Source organism: Ylistrum balloti, unplaced genomic scaffold (genome assembly GCF_031769215.1).
Source record: "Ylistrum balloti isolate Yb309-2 unplaced genomic scaffold, AGI_CSIRO_Ybal_v1 Utg369630, whole genome shotgun sequence".
In the NCBI taxonomy this organism is placed as follows: domain Eukaryota; kingdom Metazoa; phylum Mollusca; class Bivalvia; order Pectinida; family Pectinidae; genus Ylistrum; species Ylistrum balloti.
The window spans coordinates 1163005-1176854 of NW_026781896.1; the positions used below are offsets into that span (position 1 = coordinate 1163005).

The 13850-nt window shown below is 36.2% G+C and overlaps 2 protein-coding genes across 2 annotated transcripts; both read left to right on the forward strand.

Annotated features, from left to right (window-relative positions):
• The first annotated feature begins 7903 nt into the window (after positions 1-7903).
• On the forward strand, positions 7904-8344 carry LOC132552331 (uncharacterized). Its single transcript, XM_060216494.1, has one exon. It carries the CDS (start codon positions 7904-7906, stop codon positions 8342-8344), a length of 441 nt encoding a protein of 146 aa, XP_060072477.1.
• Positions 8345-8351: 7 nt separating this feature from the next.
• On the forward strand, positions 8352-9506 carry LOC132552342 (keratin-associated protein 4-6-like). Its single transcript, XM_060216503.1, has one exon. It carries the CDS (start codon positions 8352-8354, stop codon positions 9504-9506), a length of 1155 nt encoding a protein of 384 aa, XP_060072486.1.
• Positions 9507-13850: the final 4344 nt, after the last annotated feature.

A 13850-nucleotide genomic window follows, 5' to 3' on the forward strand; every position in this document is an offset into this window, starting at 1 on the left:
TTGGAGCCACCTCCAGCCTGAGTTGTGTGGACTACAGATGGGAATGTCTGCCAGAACGCTTACCAACCATGGCTGCAGACGCCCCAAGCCCCTTGGACTGAGCAGACAGTATGGCCCTAGAAGTCGAAGCACTAGAAACCTGGTGCTGCTTGGTAGTGCTAGTCAATAAGGCCCCCGAGCGTTGTGGGGAAGGAGGAACTAACAAACCTCTGTATATTGGGGAAACCAAACCCCAATACTGAAATCAACTACAAAAACAAAGAACCAAACAATAAGAGAAATCATACTAAAACTTTTATTCAATTGCTGAAAGGTAAAGATGCTGGAATTACATGAAGAGATTGTATTATAAATCAAAACTGACATGTAAATAAACAGCAAACCAGCGAAAAACATCACAGAAATAACGAAAAAAGCAATGTAAACTCACCGCCACATGTGTGAACACAGATGGAGGAAATGGGGCCAAAAATACACAGCCAACTCAACAACCAACCAACGGGAATAAAAATGATAAACCAGCTACAAAAATGAACCAAAAGCACACAACAAAATGGTGAATACCGCTCTGTATGTGTGGAATGTCACCAATTCAGGTAGTAAACATCCGCCCAGCTCAGCATCATCAATAAATAAGGAGATATTTGCATTCGTGAGTAGGTATGAGGGGCAGGTACAGGGGCTTCCTACGGGGGTTTATTGGGCTCTTTCTTTCCATTAAATTATATACAAATGAATGGGAATTACTGGAGGATATGTATACTAAATTTATGGTAATTATTACTGAAATGAAATTGTCCAAAACTATGTCACGTCCACATCATTTGTTTTCAAAGAGATTCAATCTCATTTTAAACTTAATTAAAAGCCGGCCTTTCTGCATGGATATTTATGTCAAATTGTGTGGTGTCATCTAGTATAATAGAATCTGTCACTAGTATACACTTTAGGAATGATAAATCTTAATAGAGAACTGATATTCTGTGGCAAAATCTCATTTGAGGCCAAGCTGAGAATCATGTCACATAATGTCAGGATATCTCCAAGACAGAGAACATACAGGTCTGAACAAACAACCATTTGGGTTTTTTAAAAATGTTTTCTCGCACACCATGGTGTCAAAAACCTATATGGACTATTTTTATATCCAAATCCTTCTATAGGACAGCATCAGCTTACTGGCAGTTTATACATCAAAGTGTAAATGTAAGATAACTAATTATAAATATGATGTAACTTTCGGCTGAACATAGATAAACATTAAAAGACAAACGTTTGAAGCAATAACATCTAGCGCAGATATTGATTTTTTTGGTCTTAAATGTTATGGTCTAGAGTTGATGCTGTAAATTTCATTTCTGAAGATAAATCTTATTTTTTCATTTTTTTTTTACATATTTACGATTTTACTTAGCAGGAATAATTGCTCATGTGGAAGGTTTTGTTTAAGTTTATTCCGAGTCCTGTCATCAAGTAAAACCGTATCGTGGTATTGTATAGCTTTATAATCGGCTTTTGAATTCCTGGAGAATTTTATCCCCCAATTTGAAAATCTCCTTATAGCTTGTTTTATACATGTCATTATTAAATTTTACTATATCTTTATCTTTAACCAATCAGCAATTACTCCTTAGAGGGATATCAGTATTGGCATCCATTGAGTTTCAGTGTTTGATGAGCGAGAGGAGTGTTTTATTTTTTGTGCCTTACCCACCCGCCATCCCCTTCATCACCTTTAGGACAGATGGTTGTAAGTTTTACTTATATTGTATATACCTGTTCATTGTTTTGCTTTTATTACAAATATATTTAGTTCTACTTTATTTGCAAATGTTTGTATTTTGACTTCTATTTTAGTTGGGCTACTCACTCTTGTTGAGGTTTGCGTTGGCTTTTAACTCTCTTCCCCATGAATTTTAAATTCCTGGGGAATTTTGTCTCCTATTTAAATTTTTTTTTATAGGTTGTTTTAGACATATCGTTCATAAATTTTAATATACTGGATGTGCGTTAATGGGGGTCAAGCTTCTTGACAGGGTCCTTTCATGAGTCAAGTCACTGCTCTGTAACGGTTCAGAGTCCAGAGTCTTCTCATTGGTTACCCTGGCATCAAGTTTGTCCTTGTATTATGCTAGCTGCTCTGTGAGTCAGTGTCAGAGTCAAGCCACTTCTCTAGAACCTTCTGAGTCTCTTAGAGTCAAGTACTTCTCTATACTCTTACAGAGTCTAGCCCTATCATTCCTGGCTTCTCTGGCATCAGCGAGTCTAGTTGCTTCTCTGTTCATCAGAGTCAAGTGATTTCTACTGTTCCGGAGTCAAGCACAGTTCACTTTACTTCGCTTGTCTGATTCGCAGAGTCAAGCTTGTCGCAAGTAAGTTTTCAATAGTTTGCTTATGAGTGAGGAGCCCCTGTTACGCCAAAGAGATTGTTCTTTGTTGCTACAGAAGACTTCTCGTTCATTATCAATAAACAGCTTAACTAGTAGTCAAGTCTTGGGTTGTTTTTTGTATAAAACTATATATATGTATAGCCAGGACAGGTTTGAAAAATCTACTTCTAGTATTCCTTATAGATGTACTGTCCTAACATATATTTCAAAGCTATGATTTCTCCTTCATATTTTTTATGTTCTACGCATTTTCTGTTATTTTTTTATACATCTTGCATTACAGCAACATCAAACCTATTGTTGTTGACCATTATATTAACAAAAAACAAAAGCCAAGATGGTCACAACACCTGGTGTAACTACTCATCCTGGAACATAAATTGCACATGTGACCTTGAAATATTGTGGATTGTTATCCAAAATTATTCCCAAAATACATTATACTTATACCAGAGCATATAAAACTGATCATAAATTGAATTATTTTATATTTTATAGCCTTCAGCTGCAGCAGCTGATAGATTTATGCTTTGAATCCAAGCAGACTTAATCTATAAAACTAGGGACCATGGGAAGCTTACATTTGAAATTTGATAAATAGATTCATCGAACACCATCCAGCTAATTTTTGCAAACATGGGTTGCTTACCATGGCAACAATTGCTGAAATAACAACTTAATATTATCACAACGGTATACAGAAAGTTTCCAAAATTTGAAATACAGTGCTTTGCGACTTGAAATTTTAACTTTAAAATCTGACATATTTTGGTGCTAATAAAGGCCTAAACCATACATAGAACTTTGGTTGAATTACACTTGAGTGTTAAGGATGAGTAGTATTTTAAAGTCTCCAGTGGAGAATCAAGTTTGTTTATTATAGAAATAATTGCCCTCCCCAAATGATGTTTCAGAACAATGTGAAGAAGTCACAAAAAATTCCCCTAATGCACTCAGACTATGACACTGACAAATTTGGACTTTGACAAAGCTGAGCTATGGAGAACAATGTTTTGGGTGAAGAAGTGACACGACAAATTCTCACATTGCATAGCCTCTTACCATCCTGCTAAATCAACACCATTACAGATAGTATCCACCACAGAGCTACAACACCAGTCAAAACTCTTCTGATAAATTGCTGAATCTGGTTCCACCCTACTTCTTATTTGCATATGAATCAGGGAAGCAAATAAAATTTAAACAAGACGTGTTAATGAAACACTGCGCCCCCAGCAACAAAATTCTGAAGTGGAACATTAAAACTCTTCTGTGCTAATTGCATGCACACTTTGTGATATACGTCTGTCTTCAATATGCAATAGTTAAGGCCAATGTTAAATTTTTTTAAATGTAGGTCAAAGGTCACAGTCAAGGTCAAAGAGTCAAAAATTTTCATACCACCAGAAAGGTCACAGAACACACATGCCAAATATGAAAGCCCTACCTCTTATGATGCAGTAGTTATGGGCAAGGTTAAATTCAGTTTAAATCAGTAGAAAAAACAATGACTTCATTAAAGAAATTCCTGTTTTTGTCACGCTACTATCATCCATTTCAAGAAATTCCTGTTTTTGTCACGCTACTATCATCCATCTCAAGAAATTCCTGTTTTTGTCACGCTACTATCATCCATTTCAAGAAATTCCTGTTTTTGTCACGCTACTATCATCCATTTCAAGAAATTCCTGTTTTTGTCACGCTACTATCATCCATTTCAAGAAATTCCTGTTTTTGTCACGCTACTATCATCCATTTCAAGAAATTCCTGTTTCTGTCACGCTACTATCATCCATTTCAAGAAATTCCTGTTTCTGTCACGCTACTATCATCCATTTCAAGAAATTCCTGTTTCTGTCACGCTACTATCATCCATCTCAAGAAATTCCTGTTTCTGTCACGCTACTATCATCCATCTCAAGAAATTCCTGTTTCTGTCACGCTACTATCATCCATCTCAAGAAATTCCTGTTTTTGTCACGCTACTATCATCCATTTCAAGAAATTCCTGTTTTTGTCACGCTACTATCATCCATTTCAAGAAATTCCTGTTTTTGTCACGCTACTAACATCCATTTCAAGAAATTCCTGTTTTTGTCACGCTACTATCATCCATTTCAAGAAATTCCTGTTTTTGTCACGCTACTATCATCCATTTCAAGAAATTCCTGTTTTTGTCACGCTACTATCATCCATTTCAAGAAATTCCTGTTTTTGTCACGCTACTATCATCCATTTCAAGAAATTCCTGTTTTTGTCACACTACTATCATCCATTTCAAGAAATTCCTGTTTTTGTCACGCTACTAGAATCCATTTCAAGAAATTCCTGTTTTTGTCACACTACTATCATCCATTTCAAGAAATTCCTGTTTTTGTCACACTACTATCATCCATTTCAAGAAATTCCTGTTTTTGTCACGCTACTATCATCCATTTCAAGAAATTCCTGTTTTTGTCACACTACTATCATCCATCTCAAGAAATCAATAGAAAAAACAATGATTTCATTAAAGAAATTCCTGTTTTTGTCATGCTTCTCAGATGATTTCAAGAAATTCCTGTGTTTGTCACATTACTGTCATCCATCTCAAGAAATTCCTGTTTTTGTCACGCTACTATCATCCATGTCAAGAAATTCCTGTTTTTGTCCCGCTACTATCATCCATTTCAAGAAATTCCTGTTTTTGTCCCGCTACTATCATCCATTTCAAGAAATTCCTGTTTTTGTCACGCTACTATCATCCATTTCAAGAAATTCCTGTTTTTGTCACGCTACTATCATCCATTTCAAGAAATTCCTGTTTTTGTCACGCTACTATCATCCATTTCAAGAAATTCCTGTTTTTGTCACGCTACTATCATCCATTTCAAGAAATTCCTGTTTTTGTCACGCTACTATCATCCATTTCAAGAAATTCCTGTTTTTGTCATGCTTCTCAGATGATTTCAAGAAATTCCTGTGTTTGTCACATTACTGTCATCCATCTCAAGAAATTCCTGTTTTTGTCACACTACTATCATCCATGTCAAGAAATTCCTGTTTTTGTCACGCTACTATCATCCATTTCAAGAAATTCCTGTTTTTGTCACACTACTATCATCCATTTCAAGAAATTCCTGTTTTTGTCACACTACTATCATCCATCTCAAGAAATCAATAGAAAAAACAATGATTTCATTAAAGAAATTCCTGTTTTTGTCATGCTTCTCAGATGTTTTCAAGAAATCCCTGTGTTTGTCACATTACTGTCATCCATCTCAAGAAATTCCTGTTTTTGTCACACTACTATCATCCATGTCAAGAAATCAATAGAAAAAACAATGACTTCATTACACCATTTTCACCACATCAATTTTACAAAGATACTTTTTTCATCACATCAATTTTACAAGCATCCTGTCATTCAATGTTATATCGAACATATAGGTTTATCTCTATGCCATTTAGTGCGACAAATTGTTTTGCAATTATTTAGTTAATACTCATTTTCCTTCCATATGAAAAAGACAAATATTGGAAATTGGAAGTTCAACTAGCAAGGAAAATACTGAATCTGTTATTACAAAGCTATTACAATAGCTACAAGATTGTTCAGGGTTTGTTTTTCATCATATTAGAACAGACTTTCTCAATACTTGCTCCCACACCTCGGACGATATAACATTGTTGTGTTATATTGCGACTGTTGTTCCAGTTTGGCTCCTAATGGAGGCACGAATAGAAAGGATTACATGTATTTCAATAAATACATGGTCAATCTGTTGGAAACTGCACAGAGCAAGATGTTTTCTAATGTTAATAAGTTGAGGAAAAGTTCTTCAAATCAGGTGGATACACACAAACAAACCAATTATTATATCTGACAAACAACATCTATGGAGATTTCCCATTATCTCTACTGGTGCCTGAACTGAGAGACAGATCGGTAGTTTCGTTTATGATATGTGTTAGGGGACTGGGTTTTTTTATTATCAATATCTGTAGATAGATTTGACTTTAATGCTTAGTTATCCGATCAGGAAGATATTTATTCTTATTGCAAAAGTAAATAAATTTCTTTTCAAAATAAACAGAAGAAAGCCTTTTGAATTTCAAATTGATTGTGTTAGCTTTTGTAGCAAATGATATCAAGTAACTTTTGATATTTGTAAATTAAAATGCAGGTTTAAGCTTTACAACTGAAATAACATTATATATATATATATATATATATATATCGGTATTAAGCCCACCCCCCATTTTTGACCTCAGCCGACCTGTCCCGGTCGGAAGAACCGATCGGGAGAATGAACTGAGCAAACTGAACTGTTATTCTGTCGATGATTGAAAGACTTCTCATAGAATTTCTGTCGTGTTTGTTGCATCATATGAATAAAAAAACAGTCTTGTTTTGTATTGTGCCGGTGTTTGTAAGAATGTTGCATCATAAAAAAAACAGTTGAGTTTTGTATGAATACATTAACCCAGAAAGTCGTCTGCCGATGTTCATCGACGCAGTCATGCGTGTACATCTGTGTATACACAAGCACATTAACGGGTGGCCAGGTTACCATAATTAAAGGTATAAACTACTCTGGCTATAATACCTGGTATGTTTTCGTAGTGTAAGAATAGTGGGAGTGTGAAACAAAGGTGGCTAATTGATCAACGTGGTCACTGGACGAGTATAACCCCGGAAATGAATGTAGGTCAAATACGTTTTATAGACGCGGAGGGAGGCAAAAGTAATAGCAAAGATAAAGGTTAGCTTGGGCTAGTGTCACCGAGGAGACCATATATATCACTTTCAACAAAAATTATAAAGAAAATTATCTTTTTAAACAGTTACCATTTCAAAGCTGAGTGACTTCAGTAAGTTTTCTGATATTTTATCTGATTAGTATTGTTTTCATTACAAACATGAGAATCACTTATGGGGTTCACATCTCAATGGCGGACAAAACGGCTCTGGTCAGTTCTTTCTTAGTCCATACTAATTACAGCGTAAAGACACAGTTAAATTAGATAACATTAGTAACTGGGACTGTGATGACTTCATTGCTTGGTGAAGAAACACAAAAAGGTAACAAAAGTCACCACTGGGCCTTACTGTTTCTTATCCCTATATATTGTGTGTCCCTGCCTGGTACTATCTCCAACAGATATATATCTATCAATACTTAATTATCGTGATGTTATGTTTCCTCATTTACAAGAACCGACTTTAAATAGAAACAATGGATATTTTAACAGATGATATAAACAAAGCAGGGGAAGACTTGATGTTTCAACAATAAAAAATATGCTTAACACCTAGAAAAAAAATGGAAAATAAGAGTACATCAGCGAATGCTAGGTACGCTTACCTTATTTATCACACAAGGCTCTGACAATGATGTGGAATGTCAGCCCTATTGTTTATACAAAATAATGACAAAGGTGTGAGAAGTCAGCCCCATTGTCTCACACAAGACAATGACAAAGGTATGGAATGTTAGCCCCATTGTGTCACACAAGACAATGACAAAGCTATGAGATGTCAGCCTCATTGTCTCACACAAGACAATGACAAAGCTATGAGATATCAGCCTCATTGTCTCACACAAGACAATGACAAAGCTATGAAATGTCAGCTTCATTGTCTCACACAAGACAATGACAAAGCTATGAGATATCAACCTCATTGTCTCACACAAGACAATGACAAAGCTATGAGATGCCAGCCTCATTGTCTCACACAAGACAATGACAAAGCTATGAGATGTCAGCCTCATTGTCTCACACAAGACAATGACAAAGCTATGAGATGTCAGCCTCATTGTCTCACACAAGACAATGACAAATCTATGAGATGTCAGCCTCATTGTCTCACACAAGACAATGACAAAGCTATGAGATGTCAGCCACATTGTCTCACACAAGACAATGACAAAGCTGAGATGTCAGCCTCATTGTCTCACACAAGACAATGACAAAGCTATGAAATGTCAGCTTCATTGTCTCACACAAGACAATGACAAAGCTATGAGATATCAGCCTCATTGTCTCACACAAGACAATGACAAAGCTATGAGATGCCAGCCTCATTGTCTCACACAAGAAAATGACAAAGCTATGAGATGCCAGCCTCATTGTGTCACACAAGACAATGACAAAGCTATGAGATGTCAGCTTCATTGTCTCACACAAGACAATGACAAAGCTATGAGATGTCAGCCTCATTGTCTCACACAAGACAATGACAAAGCTATGAGATGCCAGCCCCATTGTCTCACACAAGACAATGACAAAGCTATGAGATGTCAGCCTCATTGTCTCACACAAGACAATGACAAAGCTATGAGATGTCAGCCTCATTGTCTCACACAAGACAATGACAAAGCTATGAGATGTCAGCCTCATTGTCTCACACAAGACAATGACAAAGCTATGAGATGCCAGCCCCATTGTCTCACACGAGACAATGACAAAGCTATGAGATGCCAGCCCCATTGTCTCACACAAGACAATGACAAAGCTATGAGATGCCAGCCCCATTGTCTCACACGAGACAATGACAAAGCTATGAGATGCCAGCCCCATTGTCTCACACAAGACAATGACAAAGCTATGAGATGCCAGCCCCATTGTCTCACACAAGACAATGACAAAGCTATGAGATGCCAGCCTCATTGTCTCACACAAGACAATGACAAAGCTATGAGATGCCAGCCCCATTGTCTCACACAAGACAATGACAAAGCTATGAGATGCCAGCCTCATTGTCTCACACAAGACAATGACAAAGCTATGAGATGTCAGCCTCATTGTCTCACACAAGACAATGACAAAGCTATGAGATGTCACCCTCATTGTCTCACACAAGACAATGACAAAGCTATGAGATGCCAGCCTCATTGTCTCACACAAGACAATGACAAAGCTATGAGATGCCAGCCTCATTGTCTCACACAAGACAATGACAAAGCTATGAGATGTCACCCTCATTGTCTCACACGAGACAATGACAAAGCTATGAGATGTCACCCTCATTGTCTCACACAAGACAATGACAAAGCTATGAGATGTCAGCCTCATTGTCTCACAAGACATGGAATGAACATAAATGTAAAATATCATCAGCCCCATTACTGAAACTCTAACAAAGTTGTGGAATGAGAGCTCCAATATCTTGCACAAGACATAAGATTGGAATCTGATAACGTTTTCCTTAAAGAAACATAGATATATTAAACATCAAGAAGTCAGTTATAAGAGATATCATTTTTATCACAAATTTAGAATTGTACTTTTTCATAAAGATAAGCTAAGGCATTTTGATAATTACATGTTATCTAATGGGTGAAACATACTCAAAATATAAAGTATTTCATTCTAAGAATTCTATCTACACAAATTTCATATGCACTGTATGTTGGTTATCTCCCCTTTTCATCACACTAAACTGATGGTTAAAGATTTCCTTTTTGTAGTTACTGTGACTCTCCAATGTAACGGGTCAACTGTTACTTTACATCCTATTAACAGCCAGGGTCGTTAAAGGATGTGCCAAGTTTGGCTGGTTGAGGAAAGTCATAGTTCCAAGTACTTTACAACTGCCCCACAGGACTCGAACCCACGACCCAGAGGTGGAGGGCTAAGGATAAAGATGCTTAGAGACCTGATCCACTTAGCTGTTTATTGCCACTCCATTCCAATGTAAGGGGGAAAGATATACAATGAAATGTGATTATTAAAGGATAAATAATTTTATGACCTAATTCTTTACTTTTGAAGTTATATCTGAATCATCCTGTGTTATACGCCACAAAATGAACAATGTTTATTTTGTATATAAATTTTAACACACGTAAACCTTTCAAAAAATCAGTGTAATAAGTTCTTAATGACCATAACACTGAATTTTTAATTTGAGTTAGCTGTCTCATCAGTCACCACAGAATAGACGTATCACCCCTAAGTGGATCACGGATAATATGTTCTCGAACGTAATGCACTCTATTAGACATCAAGCTCCTTCTAACGTCATTCAAGACTGTCCAGAGCCGCTGTGAAGTCGACTGTAAACTAACACATCATTTATTACCACTACTGTTTTATTGTGAGGGGTGTGAATTAATAACATGTTGTCCATCAGGCTGGAGGATTTGATTAAAAGTCAATAGTCGTTTGACCACTAGTGTGGTGGAGCTAAGGTTTTTGTAGGTCTGTTGATGTCTGTAGGAATTTGCTGATGAACTCAACATAATACCCAACATAAGTGATAAAATGACTGTAAGGTATTTTACAACACAAGTACGTAATCATCACCAATGAATCAGACAGGGATTGTTGCTCCCCACGCCAATAATGCTTAACATTGAAAGGGGACATGTCAGATAACCTCGTATAATGAATCCTGTGTATGTGATTATAGATTAAGATAGTGAACCGATTCCCATCGATAACAAACCTTACCAAGATGAAATATATACATATCATATACTGAGGCCACAAATTTAATTCATTGTTGACGTGCCAGGTTAGGGTGGTGGAAGAAAGCCAAACTTCCTACAGAATAACCAACAACCTGCAGACAGTATCTGGTGACTGCCCAAAGTGGGCAACAAACACACAACCCAAGGGTACAGGGCTAGTTAAAAAGATGATCAGATGCCTTAACCACTCTGTCATGGTGGCCGGAGGTCACAAATATGTTTTCATCAACTTATGTACTATTTATTGGGAAATTAATTTTTCTGTCTCTTGTCCATTAATCTTTCATGAAATGAGTTGACTTTAAATCATCAACCATTTTGATAAATGTCCTATGGAAGACTGATTTTTTTTCTTTTCTCTCAAATATAGCCTGGAGTTACAACCATCCCAATAGTTGAGGAATCTAGTGGCTCCATGTTGAAAAAAGTTCTTTCGCTGTGGTTGATTGAAAAGCCTCACAATTAGAAAAAAATGTTTTTAAAACAAGTGTGAACAAACATTAAAAAAACTCTGTTCAAAATCCAAATTAGCTACTGACTGTCATCTCAAGCATCATTTCGGAATAAAAATAGTTGGAGATGACGCTGAAATTTTGGCGAGCGTTACTAAGATTACCATAAGGAATCAATTCCTGTGGTTTCAAGATGATCCTGTAGTTAAGTCTTCAGAAACAGCAGCAGCAAACTTGAGAATAACAAAATGGAAGTTCAAAATTCAGCAGGTCTATGTTCACAATGTAACAAGGCAACCCATCAGTAGTTCTTTAGAAATATCGTTGTATTTTCCAAATTATCTTACAACCTTGCAAATCCTTGGAATTTTCCTGATGTTTCATACACTAGTCCACGCTGAATTTCTCTCCTTTGGACTATTTCCTGTTAAGAATGACCATAACCATGGAGCTGATTGTCCTCAGAAGTGATATGGTTTCAGTTTGTTGATTAATCCATTGTGTTTTGATACCAACACTGATAAGAACTGTCAATTGTCAGTGCCTCACCATCCAGCTAGCTAGTTTATATGTTGAAATAGGAAATCATCTTTTATGTACAACTCATATAGCATATCTCATATCGCGGGGATGATATTTTTTGTTTTTTCACGAGTCATTGACATGATCTTGAAAATCTTATCATGAAATATTAAGAAGCACGGAAATATTGTCCGTAATATTAACTGCTTCTGTGAACACTGACATATTGTACAGATACACATAGGTATTTTCTTCCTCCAATAGTTGTTTTCTCTTTGGCTTCCTCCAATAGTTGTTTTCCCTTTGGCTTCCTCCTATAGTTGTTTTCACTTTGGCTCCCTCAAGTAATTGTTTTCTCTTTGTCTTCCTCCCATAGTTGTTTTCCCTTTGTCTTCCTTTCATAGTTGTTTTACCTTTGTCTTCCTCTCATAGTTGTCTTCCCTTTGGCTTCCTCCCACAGTTGTCTTCCCTTTAGCTTCCTCTCATAGTTGTCTTCCCGTTGGCTTCCTCCCACAGTTGTCTTCCCTTTAGCTTCCTCTCATAATTGTCTTCCCTTTAGCTTCCTCCCAAAGTTGTTTTCACTTTTGGCTTCCTCTCATAGTTGTCTTCCCTTTAGCTTCCTCCCATAGTTGGTTTCCCTTTTGCTTCCTTCCACAGTTGCCTTCCCTTTAGCTTCCTCCCATAGTTGTTATCCCTTTGACTTCCTCCCATAGTTGTTTTTTCTTTTGTCTTCCTCCCAAAGTTGGTTCTTTCTTAAACTTCCCTAATCGTTTGATCTTGTCATCCATAAATCAAAACTGATTACATCATAGTTAATCTGTGATGATTAGTTATTAGACAAGATTATTAACTGATGTACAGTTTATCCTGGATCTACCTAATGTCCACAGTACTTACATCTCTCTTCAATGTTTTTATTTCAGATACATTTTCCTCCAGACATTTCACTTGCTAACATAAAGTTCACGAATACTTGATTACATTTATTGCATGTTCATCCTCCATCTTCATTGCTGTTATAGATTTTATTGAATTTTGTAGAGCTTGTACTTGATATTGACTGTAGGTTGTTTTAACCAATTAAGTTTTGTAAGTTGTAGATCTTTATCAATATTTTAGCTCTGCATGGTTACGGACATCTTCCAATCTTTATTGACAAAATTTGCAAGATAATCACATTATATCAATTTGTTATTATTTGTCATAATTCCTGTGTTTAGCTTGCTGTGGTTTCCCTTAGCAACACACCATTGTTATAAAATTCACAGTAGACAATTTACATCAAAAACTACTTACAGGTATGTACCATCCTCCGGTACTGTCCAAATCTGAATACCCTTCAGATGACCTTCAGCGATAACTTCGACCTTGACTGGTGTTGATCTATAAGACTCGTCACACTTAACTTGAGTAGGACCTTCTGCTCCCATAGCATTGCATGGATGGAATTCATAACCTGGAACACAACAAATGAACACATAAATCCAGCGTTCACTGTCTGTATATTGTAGAACAACTTTAAATGTATCACTCATACATGAACAACCTTACCCTAAAACACTAAATACTAACCCGAGATATTAACTTAATAAATCTTTATAATCTTCATTCACAGTGTCTCTGCACACCAAAGAAATTTTTCATAAGTAAACTGATATCGAAAACAATCATTTTAAAAATATTTTCTAAGACTCAATTAAAATTGAGGCTAATATGAAAATGAACCTAACTGTCGGGTTTAAGGTAGTAAATGTCTTGGACCATATGAAAATTGTCTGTTAATTTGTGTGTTGAAGAAATTACATAGAAAAACCATTTTGCCATTATTATAATGGTAAAAAAGTAAAATATTTGTGAACTTTTTCTTTTTTTAATTTCTTGATTTCAGTTATCACAGGGTTTCCAGAAAACTTTCAATGAATTGATAGTACATTACTACCACCAGACTCTATCCTACAGGCAAAGATACAACCAATTCAAGGCAATATCAAACACACCATGTAATAACTAAAATAAGGCCATGTCAG

What these genes read in the sequence shown, in the direction of transcription:
- LOC132552331 (XM_060216494.1), top strand. Translation starts at nt 7,904, where the DNA reads ATGAGATGTCAGCCTCATTGTCTCACACAAGACAATGACAAAGCTATG.
- LOC132552342 (XM_060216503.1), top strand. Translation starts at nt 8,352, where the DNA reads ATGAAATGTCAGCTTCATTGTCTCACACAAGACAATGACAAAGCTATG.